The 22,015-nt window shown below is 38.5% G+C and overlaps 1 protein-coding gene across 1 annotated transcript in view; it reads right to left on the reverse strand.

Moving 5' to 3' along the window:
• The window catches only part of enpp2l (ectonucleotide pyrophosphatase/phosphodiesterase 2-like), a 29,897-nt gene extending 16,774 nt beyond the window's left edge, over positions 1-13,123 (reverse strand). The window contains exons 1-10 of the mRNA XM_060886296.1: positions 12,971-13,123; positions 6,795-6,903; positions 6,544-6,690; positions 6,334-6,459; positions 5,867-5,927; positions 5,090-5,187; positions 3,551-3,630; positions 3,329-3,448; positions 3,144-3,199; positions 44-109 (exon numbers count right to left, since the gene is read on the reverse strand). Coding sequence (XP_060742279.1) covers positions 44-109; positions 3,144-3,199; positions 3,329-3,448; positions 3,551-3,630; positions 5,090-5,187; positions 5,867-5,927; positions 6,334-6,459; positions 6,544-6,690; positions 6,795-6,903; positions 12,971-12,988 — 881 coding nt within the window. The 5' untranslated portion in view covers positions 12,989-13,123. The remainder of the gene's footprint in view (positions 1-43; positions 110-3,143; positions 3,200-3,328; positions 3,449-3,550; positions 3,631-5,089; positions 5,188-5,866; positions 5,928-6,333; positions 6,460-6,543; positions 6,691-6,794; positions 6,904-12,970) is intronic.
• Between the last annotated feature and the right edge of the window lie 8,892 nt (positions 13,124-22,015).

A 22,015-nucleotide genomic window follows, 5' to 3' on the forward strand; every position in this document is an offset into this window, starting at 1 on the left:
TGACCCTAAAGGGTGAAACTTTGTATGAAACAAGATGGCTGACCTTTTATCATCAGGCAGGTGGAGCCAGCTTAGCATAGTCAGAATCCTTCTCTCCAGTGGAATCACCCTATACACACACACACACACACACACACACACACACACACATACACATACACACACACACACAAACACAAGAGGTAAAAAGAAAGGATTTATTCAACCTTGAAATGAAACAAAGGCTTCTCTGTGCTGTCCAGCGAACACTGACATCACACACATCTGAGCGCTCTCTCAACACTCTGTAATACACATTACACACTTTCACTACTGTTTAGTGCACTTCCTGCTGAACATTGTAAACACTTATTTGTTCAGTTTTAGCCTTTAGTTTATGTTCTGCTCCTATTTCCTTGATCCTTTCAACATTAAGTCCTGTTTACTGTAATGATTCATAATCACAACGATTCAGAATCAGCTGTCACTCAGGTTTATCTCAGGTAGCGTTTGTTTTCTTCCACCACTGACACCTCGTGGTTTGCTCATTAGATTTAGATTTATATATCAGTTTGTGTGTGTGTGTATGTGTGTGTGTGTGGGCTTATGAGAGAGGGTGTGTGTGATTGTGTGTGTGTATAGGAGTGTGAGAGAAAGAGAGAAAAAGAGAGTGTGTGTCTGAGAGCGAGTGTGTGAGTGTGTGTGAGTTGAAGAGTGTGTGAGAGAGAGACTGTGTGTGCGTTTGTGTGTACTTATATAAGAGTGTGAGAGAAAGAGAGAGAGAAATAAAGAGTGGGCGTGTCTATAAGAGAGAGAGAGAGAGAAGAAAATGAAAAAGAAATTAGAGCTGCATTCTCGTGTAGTATGTATCTCCCTGCCACAACCTGAGGGACAGTGAGTAATCAACACACACACACACACACACACACACAGTCCAGTTTGTCCTATGATTCCAATACTAATGATATTAATTTATATTCCCATATTTCTATGTTCCTATGGGAACAAAATGCTATAAGTAATATGTTTGTTAATAAGAAATGTCCTTTTCTTTGCCATAATGCTTTGGCAATATTAGAGAGAGAGAGAGAGAGAGAGAGAGAGAGACTCCAGACTCTAGAAAAATAAACATGGCCTTTTGTTAGTTTATGTAAACTGAAGTCGGACAAAGGGGTAGATCACTTCAGTAGGCAAGGATGAATAGCCAGTGTGTGTGTGTGTGTGCGGCACATGTGCGTGTGTGTGCGTGTGTATGTGTGTTTTAGAGTAAGAGAGGGAGATCTTTGTCTGAGTAGATGCCTGGAGGAGACAGAAATGCCACGTGCTTGTTGGATCATGTGCGTGCTGATCACACTTCTCTTCATATCTGTGCTCTGTGCTCGAGGGAGAAAAAACACACCAAAGAACACACTGCTTTAACACACTGTCTATCCTTTAGACGAAAAAAAAAATCCCCAGAGAGTGATTCGATGACATTTCTCAAATCAGGCTCACACTCTGACATGACAGATCAAAGATCAGTGTACAGAAAAAAACCTGTGTACTTTGCAGCTGGATCAGTACTCCCATGGTCAGCCATGTTTGCGCTAACCTTTGACCCTCAGTGAAGGCTTAATCTACCCCTGCATTATAATATACAAAGCCAGTATCACTGATGTATTACACAGAAATGAGTACATTAATTAATAAAATAAATAAAACAAACGTTCACATTTCCATATACTGCATTTGCATTTCAGAGTGAATTGTATGAACGCAGCTAGCTTTTTTTAGCTAGCTATTTTCCTCTGATCCGTCTTAAGGCGTTATACATTGTGGTGCTGCGACATGATTGGCTGATTAGATAACTGTATAAATGTTCAGGTGTACAGGTCTTCCTAACAAAGTAAACTTTTTACATCATGTAAAGTCGTGTTGTAAAAGCAGACCTGAAAACCAAACCATCCAAAGATCCTTTAACTCTTTTCCCGGAGGCTAAAATACAGAATTTGCTCCTGTTTGGTTGTGTCTGTGTTCAGTACTGAATGTCTTTGTCATGTCTCACTCCACAGTGGTGTTAATCTGAAGCTCATATGAAAGTAGACACTCAGGGATATAAGAATGTATAGTGTTTTATCGGTATCTTTGTTTTTCCGTAGAATATTAGGGGTGATATATTTATAGGATTTTTTTTTTCACTAACTGTTAACTAATCTAAAAAACACAGATAGACGATAGATAGATAGATAGATAGATAGATAGATAGACAGACAGACAGACAGACAGACAGACAGACAGACAGACAGACAGACAGATAGATAGATAGATAGATAGATAGATAGATAGATAGATAGATAGATAGATAGATAGATAGATAGATAGATGAATGGGTGAATTGATTGGTTGGATTATGGATAGATAGATAGATAGATAGACAGACAGACAGACAGACAGACAGACAGACAGACAGACAGATAGACAGACAGACAGACAGACAGACAGACAGATAGATAGATAGATAGATAGATAGATAGATAGATAGATAGATAGATAGATAGATAGATAGATAGATGAATGGGTGAATTGATTGGTTGGATTATGGATAGATAGATAGATAGATAGATAGACAGACAGACAGACAGATAGACAGACAGACAGACAGACAGACAGACAGACAGACAGACAGACAGATAGATAGATAGATAGATAGATAGATAGATAGATAGATAGATAGATAGATAGATAGATAGATAGATAGATAGATAGATGAATGGGTGAATTGATTGGTTGGATTATGGATAGATAGATAGACAGACAGACAGACAGACAGACAGACAGACAGACAGACAGACAGACAGACAGACAGACAGATAGATAGATAGATAGATAGATAGATAGATAGATAGATAGATAGATAGATAGATATCAAACCTGTTCCTGACTCTCTGAGATGCCCAAAGTTCTTGTTCACAATCATCTAAAATGTGAAGGTGTTTATCTTCAACCACTAAAATTCAGTGTAAGTTTATCAACAGAGGAGAAAACACACGTCTCACACTGAGAGCCAACAAAGTCCTGTCTCACTTTAGATCAGACTCACAGACAGAAAATGTCTCACAAGTCCATTTCCATGTCAGTGCATTGGGAAAAGGAGTTAGTTATAAATGATATTAATAACTTCTCACCAAGGCCAGAAGAACGTAGCTGCTTTCACCCCCTGCTTCTCTGCCGTTATCCAGATCTGTGTGTAGAAAGATCCAGGGTAAAAATTAGACTGCATTGTTATCAAATAGATGATTAGATTCCAGTTTAATCTATTTAGTATTATTAAAAATATGCCTGAAATTCTGCTATTAATCCCTAAACTCACAGGTTGTCCACCCCACCAGCGATGTTTGAGCTTTTCTCTCCCACGCAGGTTGAAGTTTGCATCGAACACTGGGTCGTACATGGAGTTACACACAATGCCGTGAGACTCTGGGTACAGTCCCTGAACACAACACGTACAAACCTCAAGATATCTTTCTTTTTATTTTTTTTTTATTATTATGTTTTTTTTAATCTTAAAAAAAAAGTATTTATAAATGTTTACCGTGGCGAGCGTGTAGAGGTTTGGAAATGTTTTTGTAGGATACATAGGTCTCATGTGAGGAGAGCGAGTCCCACATGTTCCTTTCAAAAAGCAGAAAACATAAAATAAACCAAATATATTAAACATGACACATTCGATAGGACAAACGTGTATGATGATAAGGTGAAGAGATGTGGATTATTTTAAGGAAGCTAACAAGCTAACAGTAGAGTTGCAACTGAACTCATGATTAAACCAAAGTTTAGTCAAAGAAACTAAGAGAAAAGGATACTCCTAACTTTTAAACAATAACTGCAAGTTGTAATTAAATTGCTTAATCTTTAATACTAAAAAAAAAATACAGTGATATTTGGATGCTTATCAACAGTGAGGATTTGATACTGAAATCACCAGAGCACTGTTTACATCTCAGCAGAGATTTGAGTAAGTCACACGTGTGCAAGTCACAAGTAAGTCTCAAGTCATGAATGTCAAGTCAAAGTCAAGTCTCTTTTTTTAATATTTGTCAAGAAAGTCTCAAGTCTCAAAGTTGCGACTTAAGTCTGACTCGAGTCAAGTCGAGTCCCCCATCTCTGAGTCATTTAACTCAAGTCCGAGTCAAGTCTCAAGTCATGAATGTCAAGTAAAAGTCAAGTCTTTTTTTAATATTTGTCAAGCAAGTCTCAAATTTGCGATTTAAGTCTGACTTGAGTCAAGTCATATGACTCGAGTCCCCCATCTCTGCATATCAGTAAGGAACTTAGTGAGATCTAATTTAGATAGATAGATAGATAGATAGATAGATAGACAGATAGATAGATAGATAGATAGATAGATAGATAGATAGATAGAGAGACAGACAGACAGACAGATAGATAGATAGATAGATAGATAGATAGATAGATAGATAGATAGATAGATAGATAGATAGATAGATAGACAGACAGACAGATAGATAGATAGATAGATAGATAGATAGATAGATAGATAGATAGATAGATAGATAGATAGAGAGACAGACAGACAGACAGATAGATAGATAGATAGATAGATAGATAGATAGATAGATAGATAGATAGATAGATAGATAGATAGATAGATAGATTGGATGGGTGGATTGGTTGGTTGGATTCTGGATAGATAGATAGATAGATAGATAGATAGATAGATAGATAGATAGATAGATAGATAGATAGATAGATAGATAGATAGATAGATAGATAGATGTAATTGTGTTTAATATCAGACTCAGAAACCTCTGAACAATATGCAGCATCATGGTTGGTGTAAACTACACACAGGACATTTAAATGATGTGAATAAAAGCCCAGATAATCTCCTTAAGCAGCTTGACCACATCACCGACTCTAACTACCAGGAACTTTCCCAGTGTAAATACTAACACAGTGAAAGCTCATGAATTATGTCTCATCTGTTCACACACTCTAATCCTTCATTACGGATATTTCAGATACAACCATTTCTAAGTGTCTTATAAATTATGATATTTAAAACACTTTATTCCTGACATAGATGTTTAAGTCTGAAGATGACTCCTACTCAGTTTATGGATGTTTGGAATGACAGATTTTCCTTTCTTGATGTAGGAGGCGCGGAATCCGTCCAGAGATATGATAAAGAGAGGAGGACGCACAAATCTGCACAGAGAAAACACGACAGTTACGATTCAGAGATCTCACGGTTTAGTGCACTGGCACGTCTTACATTCTGTAACGTTATACACACAGGGTGTGAACTGGATTTCAGTACCAACATGCAGATATTTTACAAAGGCTTGTTTTTCAGCATGATTTTTAAACGACTTGAGTGTAAATCATATAACGTTTTTTAAAACGTCAGATTATGAAGAGGCAGAATTCAGTTTTATCCCCTGGTAAAGTACGAACAATATAAAATCTCAAACTACGTAACCCAGGATTCTGTTTAACCAGGATTTCTAGGACCCAGGGGAAACTATTAGACGTTTTTACACGTGCAAGTTGTTTTAACTATCTGTGATCAGTTTACATTTGCAAAATCTCTAATATGAAACCAACAGACTTCAAAAGATTTCATATGTGGCCTTTGGTGGTATTTATTCACACCGTATCGTTTTTAACCAACTTTAATCTAAAGTAAATTTTACTGTGGGTGCAAAAAATATTTGTAATAATAAACGTAAAATGACTCCAAAGTTTGATTGTACCTTTAGATAGAAACACCTCACATTGAACAGCCTCATTCAACAAAATGCAATAAATAGCCTGTATATATTTGTGTGTATGTTTGTGTCTATGTGTGTGTGTGTGTGAGTGTTGGGAGAATTCTGTCACTCACCCTGCAGGACATTCTGGCGCGTTAATCTCCTCACAGTCTCCATCCAACCACTGACTCTCACCTACACACACACACACACACACACATACACACACACACACACATCTGCAGGTTTTAAAAGTATATAAGCATATAGCTTGGGAGTGGGTGTGTGTGTGTGTGTGTGTGTGTATGTGTGTGTGTGTGTGTGTGCACGTGCGTGCAAATGTGTGTGTGTGAGTGTATGTATGCGAGTGTGTGTGTGAGTGTATTTGTGCAAGCGTTTTTGTGTGCGAGTGTGTGTGTATGTAAGTGTGTGTCCTTTTAGCTTAATCTAGCTCTCATGTATTTCTAATACAGTTCAACCAAATATGGTACATTTTAAAGTCTTGAATACGAAGGTGAGGAACGCTGACTGTTAAAGCCTCTTTCCCAGGTTTTCGTGTGTGTGTGTGTGTGTGTGTGTGTGTTTGTTACATTTCTCTAACCTTTGCAGAGAGCTTTGTAGTTTGTGCAGCAGTCTCCTTTCTCCAAACAGTCCTCTGAACACTGGCAGGCGTAGTCCTCATTTCGTTTCTCTCCACACCGCTCGGCAGTACACTCAAAACCTCCAGCTAAACACACACACGTCTCCACTGTTCACTGTGTTTACTGTGTTCATGTCTTTAAATTCGTAAGAAAATTGATTTAGTTCTCACCGGTTTTGAGGCAGTGTTTATCAAAGTCAGTGCAGCAGCTATAGTACGTCTTACACAGATTATCACACCTGCACCCAGGAGGCTCCGCCTCTACCAGCTCAAAGCACCGCCCCTTACATGATCCAGCTGTGCTCTCCCATTTGGAAACTGCCTCACAAATACACACAGACAAACACAAACACACACACACACAGATGTGAGAATGAGTATTTTGCTCTCACAATCATAATAGAAGGAAAAAAAAGTCTCACTTTTAGGGGTTAAAGGAATCTCGTCCTTGTCTTCTGTCGGCTGTATTGCCTGAAATACGTAACCTCCACACACACGGGGTCCGAGCACCAGCAGGAAAACACAAACAACCTGGACAGAAAAGAAGGTATTTATTAATGTAAGAGCAAACACACCTACACAGTGTATGCTGCAGTTTATATTCAAACCTAGACTAAAGCTGAGATTTCTTTTGCTCTTGTCTAATTTACTCATAAGAAATCAGTTCACCTTACAGTGTAGGATTCTACTCTGGAATTCAGTGAGTAACACCACAACGCACGACACATTTAATTGTAAAAGTAATGCTAACACATCACACAAAGTTGCAGCGTAGCTGAGAATACCATCATTCATTCTGACAAGGAAATCACAATGATCCTCTCTCAGACTCCATGTGTATCTGCAGCATCAGGAGGACGTAACCCTTTTTACACTGGCAGACCGTTTCACCGGAGGAATGGAAGTTGACATATGGGATGTTCTCAATCGGTATAAACAAATTAATTTTTTTTAATAATTAGTCAGGAAGGGGCACGGTGGCTTAGTGGTTAGCACGTTCGCCTCGCACCTCCAGGGTTGGGGGTTCGATTCCCACCTCCTCCTTGTGTGTGTGGAGTTTGCATGTTCTCCCTGTGCTTCGGGGGTTTCCTCCGGGTACTCCGGTTTCCTCCCCCGGTACAGACATGCATGGTAGGTTGATTGGCATCTCTGGAAAATTGTCCGTAGTGTGTGAGTGCGTGAGTGTATGAGAGTGTGCGTGTGCCCTGTGATGGGTTGGCACTCCGTCCAGGGTGTATCCTGCCTTGATGCCCGATGACGCCTGAGATCGGCACAGGCTCCCCGTGACCCGAGGTAGTTCGGATAAGCGGTAGAAAATGAGTGAGTGAGTGAGTGAGTGAGTGAGTGAGTGAGTAATTAGTCAGGACACTGGCTTTCAGTGTGAGACGTGTTTTTAGTGGCTATAGGAATAATGTTAAATTCTTATGTACAAGCACGTGAGGCATCTCAGAGAGAAGATATGATATGTTTGACATCACCATTTACTTTGAAGATAGAAACGTATATGCAAAAATATAAAATAAATGAGTGTCTACTTTTATACGAGCTCATATTAAATACCACTGTGGAGTGAGACATGACAGAGACATTCAGTGGTGAACATGAACACAACAAAAACAGAAGGAAATGAATTTTTTTTGGCATCTGGAAGAAAGAGTTCGTTGTATCTTCTTTGTGTTTATTACTAAACTACAAAACAAGTGCAAGCTAGATTTGGGTTGTATATTTACACGTGTGTGTGTGTGGGTGTTTTGGAGGGACACGAGTGGGATGTGTGTACACAAAGAGGTTTTACTGGAAGAGATTCACAGGTTAAACTTATCTTTAATGACTAAAATATAAATATAACAATTGCAGTGTTCAAATTTACTCCCTGATCCCACATTTCTGAAGGCTGCCACTGTACAGTACGGCTGTTTCTATGCATTACACCAAGTATGTAAATTATTCTGCTTGCTATGTTTTCATTTCTTACTGATTTATTAATATGAAAAGAAATAAAAGGTAATTGTCACCTTCACTCTCTTTGGGTCATGTGTGTGAACTGCGTAAAGTAAGTTGAGATAAAAGTATAATGCAACATTCCTTTAAAAACTGTGATCACCGAGACGAATCTACGTATAAGAAAATAAGGAATTCAGAAATGCCAGTATTTACTAAAGACATAATCTAAACCTTAGGTCTTAACTAGACGTTAACGTTAGGAACAAAACTGACAGGACAACATAGTTCAAGAACTGACTCACTCTCACTCATCTTCTACCTCGGGTCACGGGGAGCCTGTGCCTATCTCAGGCGACATTGGGCATCAAGGCAGGATACACCCTGGACGGAGTGCCAACCCATCACAGGGCACACACACACACTCTGATTCACTCACACAATCACACACTACAGACAATTTTCCAGAGATGCCAATCAACCTACCATGCATGTCTTTGGACCAGGGGAGGAAACCGGAGCACCCGGAGGAAACCCCCGAGGCACGGGGAGAACATGCAAACTCCACACACACAAGGCGGAGGAGGGAATCGAACCCCCAACCATGGAGGTGTGATGCGAACGTGCTAACCACTAAGCCACCGTGCCCCCTAGTTCAAGAACATTTTTATAATTGTTCTTGTATTTGAAGTTATGAGTAATCTTGCATAATCTAATCTAATCTAATCTAATCTGTGAAAGCACTGACAGTGAATAAATGTGCACTATCCTGATCAGAGGTGTTGGACACACACACACACACACACACACACACACACACCAGACACATCTTTTCAGTTAACAATGTTAATGAAACTCGGCTCAGCAGTTTTGTAGTATTAGTAGTAGTAGTAGTAGTAGTATTTTTAGTATTATTATTATTATTAGTAGTAGTAGTAGTAATAGTAGTAGTATTACTATTAATATTAGTATTAGTAGTAATAGAAGTAGTAGTAATATTGGTAGTATTAGTATTAATATTAGTATTAGTATTAGTAGTAGTATTAGTGTTAGTAGTAGTATAAGTAGTAGTAATATTGGTAGTATTAGTATTAATATTAGTATTAGTATTAGTATTAGTGTTAGTAGTAGTAATAGTATTATTATTATTATTATTATTATTATTATTATTATTATTATTATTATTATTAGTAGTAGTAGTAGTATTAATATTAGTATTAGTAGTAGTAGAAGTAGCAGTAATATTAGTAGTATTAGTATCAATATTAGTATTAGTGGTAGTAGTATTAGTAGTAGTAGTAGAAGTAGTAGTATTAGTAGTAGTAGAAGTAGCAGTAATATTAGTAGTATTAGTATCAATATTAGTATTAGTGGTAGTAGTATTAGTAGTAGTAGAAGTAGTAGTAGTAGTATTAATATACTATGAAGCAGGAATCTGTAGCATCCCATAAAAGGTGTTTTATATTGTTTAAACCCCTCACAAGCTCTATCAACATCAACAGGGCAAATCTGGACACATTAGCGTGTATTAGCGTGTAACACACAGCATGATGGTTGTATTATGAAAATACTGCATCTGATTAAAAAGAATCCTTCTTGTTATGAGATTACAAGGAAACACCTGACCGGGTCAGGTGATCAGATCAGAGGTCAATTCTGTCCCGATCCTCCCTGAAGAGATCACCTGACCGATTCTTATAGCAAAGCAGCTACAGTAAAACAAAACATTGTGTATGCACAGCAGATAGAGAAAAAAAAAAAATAGGGATTTGTTTTTATTTAAGGCAAAGATCAGACATTATTTACACAACTCCTGGTGGATCCGTGTTTAAAGGTCATGTTGTCCATTTATTTATTGTGACACGAAATAAACAGAATACTGTACTGTGATTTTTTTTGGATGGATTTATTGTTAGAAATTCTGAATAAATATCAAGGTCTGATGTAAGACCTGGAAACATGGACAAAAAGAACAGTTTGTGGTACAACATGTGGGGGCCATAGGGGCAAGTGGTTAAGGCTCTGGGGTGTTGATCAGAGACTCAGGGTTTGAGCCCCAGCACTAAAAGCTGACACTGTCGGGCCCTTGAGCAAGGCCCTTAATACTCACTGCTCCAGTGGTGCTGTATCATGACTGACCTTGTGCTCTGACCACAACCTCCAAAAGTCGGGACATGTAAAGAAAGAATTTCTCTGTGCTGTAATGTTTTTGAGACAAAATAAAGGATTCTGTTTCATTCTTCTACATGAGCTGATTTCTGTTCCTGCAGGTCAGGCCATATATATATGATACAGATAATGTAAAGTAAAATGCTGCTGCCATGGCAAGATATCGATTCTCTGTCTCATGGCCTGATGGTCCACATGTAAAGTTTTTTAGGGACACAATCCAAAGTCGTAGTACAGAAGCAGGCAAAAGGTCAAACACAGTCAGACTTCAATGTTCAAACAAACAGCACTGATGCAAAAGGTTTCATGATTGAATGAAGTTGCATGAACACTGCTTTTGATATAAAAGTAGTGTTTCTGATTTTGCAATTCACTGCATGTCATAATGTGTATCTTGGTCTATGTGACCAAAAATTCATTTGAATTTATTTTCAATAACGCGAACAAAATCAAACTCAAAGGATCGAATTCAGGTCACAGACACTTTGCAACAGCTCCATTACAGCTGCACTATTGTAACACGTGCATTTTAACTGCATTAATATAACGCTAACATCCCGGCTTGATTTCCTAATGTTATATCTTTACAGAATTCAATCAATTTACACAATTCAAGCAAGAAATGTATTAATAATTTCCTTTCTAATGCTGTATATACATGAGTAGGGATACAAATAAATGTATATTTGAAACTTATTCTCAATGTTTAGATTCCTATAAAGTTGCTTTAACGCAATGTCTATTGTTAAAAGCGCATTTGTAGAAGCAATAGAAGAACAGCTTGATTAGAAACTTAATGTTGACTCGATATTATTAATACATAAAGTATATATAGACATATATATGCCAGTTTTTTCATGCTAGGCAAATGTTCAGACACAGGTAAAGCAATCAATAATTAAAACAATGAATACGAATTTAAGTAACAAATATCTATTGGCAAGACTTCGCGAAGTGTAAATTACGTGATTCTATCTTCCAGAAACAGGAAATAAGCAAGTGATTAAAATTCTGATGGGCGTGGCCTGTAATGGCAGGGAGAGGGAAAATCGGTTATGACGTCATAGTAGCTAACGGTAGCCATATTTTTTCACCTACTTATGCTTAAGTAGCATTACAAATTACATATGGTGGACAAAGGCATCCTGTTACCGTGGGAACTCTTTTAATGAGATGCAGTTTTATTTGATATTTGATGAGTTTTATTTTCAGAAGTTATGTTTAAAATCTTTCTCCTTTAACTGTGCTGAAAAGTGAAAAAAAAAAAAGTTTAAATTAATTTGGATGTAATAAAAAAAAATTAGAAATAAAAATGAGGAGGAAATCAAAAAGCTAAAATAAAAATAAAAAAATCACTTCGTGTAAAATAGTTTAATTAAATTAAAGTAAACAGCTAGGGGAAAAAAACAGATAAAAATACAGGATGCAATTTTTAATCAATTTTGTCAGTAGTTGTGGTTTGCTGTATGGACAATTTGTTGTCTTTATGTAATATTCGGTCTGTAATATTTTAAACTCATCATTTATTCTAATTATGAATAACAGGCTTCAGTATGGATGTAAATTTACTATAAACAGTTAAACTAAATATAAATCGCTGAAATGAAGAAGACATTTACTTTTCTGCCGCTTTCCGTATTTAAAATGTTTTTGTTCAGCTGTCCACATTGTTCAGTTGTGGCATATATAGGAATGTTTCTGAGTTATCCTTTATTATAATAAAATGACAGCATTTCTGCAAGAATACAGTTCTTTCTCTCTCTCTCTCTCCCTCTCCCTCTCTTTCACTCTCTCCCTCTCTCTTTCTTTCTCTCTCTATATATTTCTCTGTGTCTCTCTCTCTCTATTTCTCTCTGTGTGTCTCTCTCTTTCTCTCTCTCTTTTGCTCTCTCTCTCTCTATTTCTCTCTCTGTGTGTGTCTCTCTCTCATTCTCTCTCTCTCTCTCTCTCTCTCTCTCTCTCTCTCTCTCTCTCTCTTTCTAGTTCTCCCTCTGTGTCTCTCTCTCATTCTCTCTCTCTCTCTCTCTCTCTCTCTCTCTCTCTCTCTCTCTCTCTCTCTCTCTCTCTCTCTCTCTCTCTCTCTCTCTCTCTCTCTCTCTCTCTCTCTTTCTAGTTCTCCCTGTGTCTCTCTCTCTCTCTCTCTCTCTCTCTCTCTCTCTCTCTCTCTCTCTCTCTCTTCCTCTCCCTCTTCCCCCTTTTCTATAAGACCAACATGGTGTTATATGTTATATGGCTACACATTAAATGATCTTCAGTAATCTGTGTAAATCTTGTGAAATCTCAGCAGAAGTCATGTCTCAGGTGTCAGAGCTACAGCCACAAACGCATGATGACTTAGTAAACATTGTAGAAACGTTATGAATGAGAACATTACAGCTGTGCTATCAGTGCAGTGAATGAATGAACATTGTCCTAAACCGCAGAGTGAACACCTCGCGCTCTGATTAGACGCTGCATTAGACACTAATAACCGTTCGTCTTACCGTACCAGCTTTCCGAGCAGCATTGTTCCGCCGTGTCTGTGCACCAGTAAAGTCCGCGAGGCTTTACCGAGGTTCCGCTGACCGGACACGCACGGGGGCGCACTGGCTTGTTGTTTACCCTGACCCACGTGCGCATTTCTCAGCCAGCCAATGCGCGCACAGTAACGATCGCGCGTGCAGCTCCCGCACTGAGACGCAGGAGTTGTATAAACACGACTCAGCGTTTGTTATGCAGGACAAATCGGGACAGAAATGACCTCTGAAGGGCTTTTAATACTAAAGTGTTTAATACTGGAACTCAAAAATAACTGCTACTATTACTACTACTACTACTACTACTACTACTACTACTACTACTACTACTACTAATAATAATAATAATAATAATAATAAATAACAACAACAGCAACAACAACAACAACAACAACAATAATAATAATAATAATAATAATAATAATTGTTATTGTTATTATTATTATTATTATTATTATTATTATTATTATTATTAGTAGTAGTAGTAGTAGTAGTAGTAGTAGTAGTAGTAGTAGTATTTGACACTTTTGGGCCCTTGAGCAAGGCCTTTCACCCTCACCTGTTCAGTTGTATCAATGTTACACACACACACACACACTCAGGGTGTGGGAAGCAGATATGTACTGTTCTGATAGCAGATCTCTTTCATTTTCTTTATTCTCTCTCTCTCTCTCTCTCTCTCTCTCTCTCTCTCTCTCTCTCTCCCCCCCTCTCACACACACACACACACACACACACACACACACACACCACACAGAGTTATATTACCAGTGGTTAATGTGTAATCACTGATCACTACTAACCAATCATCTGTCTTTGATCATCAATCACCAAATCACTGTTTAACACACTACCCAAATATTGCTAATTGGTTACTCCTACCCAATGTGTTCAGTTACTGATCACCCACCAGGGAATATACAAACACTTTACAACCAATCACTTATCACCACTACCCATTGAACAATTTCTGATAACAACTACTACACTACCAAATAAACATTCACTGATCACTACTGTTTAATGATCAGTCATCTCATTACCACTACCCAACAATTCATTTAATACTACTACTCAATGACCAATCACTGATCACCGTGTTCAAGCAGAAATCTGATAAACACTCTTTATCTCTTAAAATGAATTACTGATAATTACACCACAATGACTAATAAATAAAACTACATTATAGACAATCACAGATTTTCACTGTCCAATGACTAATAATTAAAGCTGGTTTACAGGTAATCACTAACCAGCTATACCCAAAAACTAATTAGAAATCACTACTATATAATATTCAGCTTCTCACTACTGTTTAAGGGCCAAACTTTTACAGCTAATCAACCACTGTTCATTAACACACAACAAACAATCACCAGTCACTACTACCTAACAACCAATCCCTAATCATCATGACCAGTAAATCACTATTCATCACTAGATAACAATTGAAAATGACCAAAATCTAAGGGTGACAGAACCTATCACTGATCTCCACTGCCTCACAGTGACCAATCACCATTACTTAAAAATCAAATATCACTAGTCTCTTATCTTAGACTCACTAACTGATCACCTCTAGTGAACAGCCAATCACTACTCACCACTACCTACTGTATAACTGATCTGAATTGTCAACTACTAATCAACAACACATAACAGCCAATTACTGAACACCAGTACCTAACAGCTAATCACTAATCGCCAGCACCTAACAATCACTAATCATCACTAACTTACACTCCATAACTTATCACCACTACCCACCACCCAATCACAGATTACGACTACCCAACAAATAATTCTGTTCCATTCATTTGCAACTTATATCCCCATTGTTTTGAGTGTGATTGTAATGTTTTTTTTATACTGTTTGTATTTCTATTTTTAATATTCGTGTAACTTGTGCAAGTAAAAAAAAAAGAGAGAGAGAGATGGCTAAGCAAAATTTTAAATCGATTGACTCAGCATTTTTACCTTGCCCTTCATATTGATTCCACTCCTACGCTTGTCCCAGCACTGAAGGCTTGTGAAAAGAACACATTGCACCAAGAGATGTTTTGAAATGCATTATAATGTATATTCTGAAAAGTCTGAAAATCATAGCCACTAAATAGCAATCATACATTTCGTTGCTGAGTACTGAGCAATGGCAATAAAGTATCTATCTATCTATCTATCTATCTATCTATCTATCTATCTATCTATCTATCTATCTATCTGTCTGTCTGTCTGTCTGTCTATCTGTCTGTCTGTCTGTTTGTCTGTCTTTACAATAGTACACTTTTGTCATTTTTTTTGTATTGTTCTGTAAGTGATTTAGTGATTAGCTGTTAGGTACTGGTGTTCAGTAATTGGCTGTTATGTGTTGTTGATTAGTAGTTGACGATTCAGATCAGTTATAGGTAGTGGTGAGTAGTGATTGGCTGTTCACTAGAGGTGATCAGTTAGTGAGTCTAAGATAAGAGAGTAGTGATATGTGATTTTTAATTAATGGTGATTGGTCACTGTGAGGCAGTGGAGATCAGTGATCAGGTTCTGTCACCCATAGATTTTGGTCATTTGCAATTGGTATCTAGTGATGAATAATGATTTACTGGTGACGAATAGTGATTTATTTCTCTCTACAATAAAGCCATTTTTTGAAAAAAGGTTTACAGAACCCCAAGGAACTTCTTTAAAAATCCAGATGTAGATTTACATCTCTGATGAATGCACTGTAAGCGACAGAGGCAAAGAAAACCTCGCTGAGAAGACATCAGGAAGAAACGTTTTCCTCAGTTCTTCCCAAAACCGAGAGCGTGAGCCTTGAGATATACAAAATAGGTTAAGAAAACAATCTTATCTAGCCATGTGTGAATGATTTTGTTAAAAAAAAAAAAAAAAAGTGTTGCTTTGTGTATGTCTGCTCTGGTTCCTCATAGACGGAGAAGAATGTGGAGTTTAGGATGGTTACCTAAGCCCACCTCCATATACCCATGGACCTCTTCCAGTAAACACTTTGTGTACATACACATCCCCCTCGTGTCCCTCCACAACACACACACATGCACACACACACGTAAATATAAAACGCATATCTAGCTTGCACTTGTTTAGTAGTTTAGAAATTTTGTTCTTCAGTATATACAATGAGTTGCTTGTTTACTATTTAAGTGTTTATATATATATATATATATATATATATATATATATATATATATATATATATATATATATATATATATATATATATATAAACACTTAAATAGTGTTTCATCTATTTAATGTTCATCTCAGTGGTTCCTTTTCACTGTGACTACGCACGAAAAAAATTGTCCTACATATATATATATATATATATATATATATATATATATATATATATATATATATATATATATATATATATGTAGGACAATTTTTTTCGGGCGTAGTCACAGTGAAAAGGAACCACTGAGATGAACATCAGATAGTAAGTACAGTATGCAGGTATAGAAAATTAACAACAAACAGTGTGATGAAACGATCAGCAGTCCTTCCACACAGACTGCAGACTTTTCCACCGAAGGAAATGTTTTGTTTTGTTTGAGATTCTTTAAGGTGTCTTTAGGGTGTGTGAATATCCACAGCAGCAGAACCAGAGTGACGTGTAGTGCAGAAGCTTCAGGAGGAACTATAGTTTTGGGATGAATCAGTTGAAAGGGTGGTGGGAGAAATTTAGCAAGAGTTAGTGTAACATCAGTATAACAGAGTCCCAGTAACTAGGTGAGTGTATTTGATGGAGAAGATGGCAACTCTATGTGGCCTTTGAGGACAACATCCTCCTAATAAATACACAATTGTCAAACTGTATCTGATTGTAGAAAGGACATTATTCATAATAACACTCTCTGGTGTTTATAACAGTTTATAATCACATCTTCCAGTGTCACCCAAATGAGGATGAGGTTCACTTTTGAGTCTGGTTCCTCTCAAGGTTTCTTAGTCTTCCATCTAAGGGAGTTTTTCCTCACCTCAGTCACCTCAGACTTATTCATCAGGTATAAATACAAACATATTTAAATATAAGTCTAATATTAATCCTGGAGTTTTGTACAATATCAATCTTTGTATCATATAAAACATTTTGTTCTGTATTTATTATGTTCTGTAAAGCTGCTTTAAGACAATGTATATTGTTAAAAACACTATAAGAATAAAACTGAATGAAATTGAATAGCAGTTTTTTTTATAACTACACAGTATAATGTAACACATCAACAGGAAATCGTACAGTAATTATAATGTACAGTAAAGCTGTGAATTAATTAATACCAGAATTATAATAAAACTAAATAATAAGATATTTTGAAGCTATCGTCCTGTTAAGCTTCCCACTCGAGCAGGGTGCATGCTCCTGATGAATCCTGAGCTCAAACACAAATCTCTGTTTGACCAGGGGAAGATTTGAGACCACTGGTGAACTTTGAACAGAGATGTGCAAACACGGTTGCACAAAAAAATGCACAGGAAGCACATTACTCACATGTAGAAAACCCACAACTGTCTCCTTAGAGTTGTGTGTGAGTCTTCTGCAGACAAACAAGCAAGCAAATGTGACCTCGGCTTCTTCTACCAAATCCCTGTGCCTACACACACACACACACGCACACACACACAGAGCTCCAAGTCTAAAGAGATGTAGCATATATGCTTATATATATATATATATATATATATATATATATATATATATATATATATATATATATATATATACATATATGTATATCTTCTTCTTCTTCTTTCGGCTTTTCCCTTCAGGGGTCGCCACAGCGAATCATCTCTCTCCACCTAACCCTATCTTCTGCATCCTCAACACTTGCACCCACTAGCTTCAAATCCTCATTAATTACATCCATATACCTCCTCTTTGGCCTTCCTCTTTGCCTCCTGCCTGGCAGCTCCATGTCCAACATTCTCCTACCAATATACTCACTCTCCCTCCTCTGAACATGTCCAAACCATCTTAATCTCGCCTCCCTAACTTTGTCCCCCAAACGTCCAACATGGGCTGTCCCTCTGATGTACTCGTTCCTAATCCTGTCCAATCTTGTCACACCCAAAGAGAACCTCAACATCTTCAGTTCGGCTACCTCAAGCTCTGACTCCTGTCTCTTCTTCAGTGACACTGTCTCTAAACCATACAGCACGGCCGGTCTCACCACTGTCCTGTACACCTTCCCCTTGATTCTTGCTGATATTTTCCTATCACACAGAACTCCTGACACCTTTCTCCACCCACTCCAACCTGCCTGCACTCGCTTCTTTACTTCTTTCCCACTCTCTCCATCACTCTGGACTGTTGACCCCAAGTACTTAAACTCCTGTACCTTCTTCACCTCTTCACCCTGTAACCTTACTATTCCACTTCTCTCCCTTTCATTCACACACATGTACTCAGTCTTACTACGACTGACTTTCATTCCTCTTCTCTCCAGCGCAAACCTCCACCTCTCCAGGTTTTCCTCCACCTGCTCCCTGCTCTCACTACAGATCACAATGTCATCTGCAAACATCATCGTCCAAGGAGACTCCTGTCTGACCTCCTCTGACAACTGGTCCATCACTATAGCAAACAGGAAGGGGCTCAGAGCCGATCCCTGATGCAGTCCCACCTCCACTGTAAACTCCTCTGTCTGACCTACAGCACACCTCACCACTGTCCTGCTCCTCTCATACATGTCCTGCACCACTCTGACATACTTCTCTGCTACTCCTGACTTCCTCATACAGTACCACAGCTCTTCTCTTGGCACCCTGTCATACGCTTTCTCTAAGTCTACAAACACACAGTGCAACTCCCTCTGACCATCCCTATACTTCTCCATCAACATTCTCAGAGCAAAAATTGCATCTGTTGTGCTCTTTCTGGGCATGAAGCCATACTGCTGTTCACAAATTTCCACCACCTTCCTTAACCTAGCTTCCACTACTCTTTCCCACAACTTCATTGTATGGCTCATCAACTTTATCCCCCTATAGTTACTGCAACTCTGCACGTCACCCTTATTCTTAAAGATCGGCACTAACACACTCCTTCTCCATTCCTCAGGCATCCTCTCACTTTCTAATACCCTGTTGAACAAACTAGTTAAAAATTCCACTGCTGCCTCTCCTAGACACTTCCAGACCTCTACCGGGATGTCGTCAGGACCAACTGCCTTTCCACTTTTCATCCTCTTCAAAGCCTTCCTGACTTCATCCTTTCTAATCTTATCTACTTCCTGTTCCACAGAGTTCACCCCTTCTACTCTTTTTTCCCTCTGATTTTCCTCATTCATCAGCTCCTCAAAGTATTCCTTCCATCTCCTCTGTACACTCTCCTCACTTGTGAGCACCCTTCCATCTCTATCCTTAATAATTCTAACTTGCTGCACATCCTTCCCATCTCGATCCCTCTGTCTAGCTAACCTGTACAAGTCCTTCTCTCCTTCTCTAGTGTCTAACCTAGTGTACAACTCATCATATGCCTTCTGCTTGGCCTTAGACACCTCCCTCTTCACTCTGCGCTGTAACTCCTTGTATTCCTGTCTATTCTCTTCAGTCCTGTCCATATCCCACTTCTTCTTGGCTAATCTCTTCCTCTGTATACTATCCTGAACTTCCTCATTCCACCACCAAGTCTCCTTATCTTCTTTCCTCCTTCCAGATGACACACCCAGCACCTTTCTCCCTGTCTCCCTGATCACTTCTGCTGTAGTTTCCCAGTCATCCGGCAGCACTACCTGACCACCCAGAGCCTGCCTCAACTTCTGTCTAAATTCCTCACAACATTCCTCCTTTTTCAGCTTCCACCACTTAGTTTTCTTCTCTATCTTTGACCTCTTCCTCTTACAGACCATCAGAGTCATCCTACACACCACCATCCTATGCTGTCTGGCTACACTCTCTCCCACTACCACTTTACAGTCACTAATCTCTTTCAGATTGCCTCTTCTACAAAGGATGTAGTCTACCTGTGTTCTCCTACCTCCACTCTTGTAAGTCACTCTATGTTCCTCCCTCTTCTGAAAATACGTGTTAACCACAGCCATGTCCATCCTCTTAGCAAAGTCTACTACCATCTGTCCTTCAAGGTTCCTTTCCTTAACTCCAAACTTGCCCATCACCTCCTCATCACCTGTGTTCCCCTCACCAACATGTCCATTAAAATCTGCTCCTATCATCACTCTCTCGCCCGTGGGAATACTCTCAATCACCTCATCGAATTCACACCAGAATCTCTCTTTCTCCTCTAACTCACAACCTACCTGTGGGGCATAACCACTAACAACATTCAACATCACCCCTTCAATCTCTAACTTCAGACTCATCACCCTGTCTGACACTCTCTTCACCTCCAGAACATTCCTCACAAACTCCTCCTTCAGGACCACACCTACCCCATTTCTCTTACTATCCACACCATAATAAAACAGCTTGAATCCTGCTCCTATACTACGAGCCTTGCTACCCTTCCACTTGGTCTCCTGTACACACAGTATATCCACCTTCCTTCTCTCCATCATATCAGCCAGCTCTCTACCTTTCCCTGTCATAGTACCAACATTCAGAGTCCCTATTCTCAGTCCTACACTCTTACCTTTCCTCTTCTCTCTCTGTCTGTGCACTCTCCTCCCTCCTCTACTCCTTCGACCAACAGTAGCCCAATTTCCACCGGCGCCCTGTAGGTCAACGGCGCCGATGGCGGTCGTTGTTAACCCGGGCCTCGACCGATCCGGTATGAAATTCTTACTGACAACTCGCATGGTTAGATTTGGCAATGTTTTATGCCGGATGCCCTTCCTGACGCAACCCTCTCTATTTATCCGGGCTTGGGACCGGCACAGAAGTCACTGGACTGTGACCCCCATGGCTAGATTATACATATATGTATATATGTATATATATATATATATATATATATATATATATATATATATATATATATATATATATATATATATATGTATATATATATATAAAAGCATATACTCTATGTATATACACACACACACATATATATATAATGTATATATAAGCATATACTATATATATATATATATATATATATATATTACGTCAACATGGCTACACAAGTGAGAAAGAAAGTCAAGACCATGGTGTAGTGGATTTCAAACTTATTTGTTTTAGTGAGACTTTATTCCTCAGATCTCTGACCATGTAGATCAATACAGCTAACGTTGCAACAGACATCAAATAAAACTTTAGGCAGTTTTTAAGCTCGGAGTGTTTCTCTGCTGTTCCTCATGAGTCCAGGAAAATTCTGCATACACTAAGAACGGAATAAACATTCGAATGCGTGTTGAAAAGTCCCTAACTGGCCACCTACTTCTGACCAATCAGATTAGAGAATTTAACAACAACAACAACAACAACAACAACAACAACACAAACGCATTTGAAAATCCCAAAACCAACAAGCGATCTAAAATCTACAACTGGAAGAAACCAGTTCAACTCAGTTATTCTCTTGAGCCTCTTTATTTCTCTTGAATATCTTTTAGCACTCTCTGCTGCCTGTAATCTGAATTACAATTATGGTAATGGCACTGCCAAGATTTGTTTTCTCCTTAGCAGCTCGCCTAAGCAGATAGCAAACAGTACAGGAAAAGATCTGAGCACAGGGTCAGCTATGATACAGCACCCCTGGTCCAGAGAGGAGTAACAGCTTTACTCAACAACCCAATGGTGGCAACTAGACGGTTCTGAATCCTAGATTAATCCTAGGTTCTAAAACCACACACACAATTAATCCAATACTTGCAGCCTACAACATACTCTACACACAGCAATCATCTACACACAGAAACCTTTATTTTGTCACACATACATTCATATGCATATCCCACATTTGGAGGTTGTGGTCAGAGCACGGGCTAAGGGCCTTGCTCAAGGGCCCAATAATGGCAGCCTGGCAGAGATGGGGCTTGAACTCTGATCTTCCAATCAACATCCCAGAGCCTCAACCACCTGAGCTACCACACCAC

This window comes from Tachysurus vachellii, chromosome 14 (genome assembly GCF_030014155.1).
Source record: "Tachysurus vachellii isolate PV-2020 chromosome 14, HZAU_Pvac_v1, whole genome shotgun sequence".
NCBI classification, from domain to species: domain Eukaryota; kingdom Metazoa; phylum Chordata; class Actinopteri; order Siluriformes; family Bagridae; genus Tachysurus; species Tachysurus vachellii.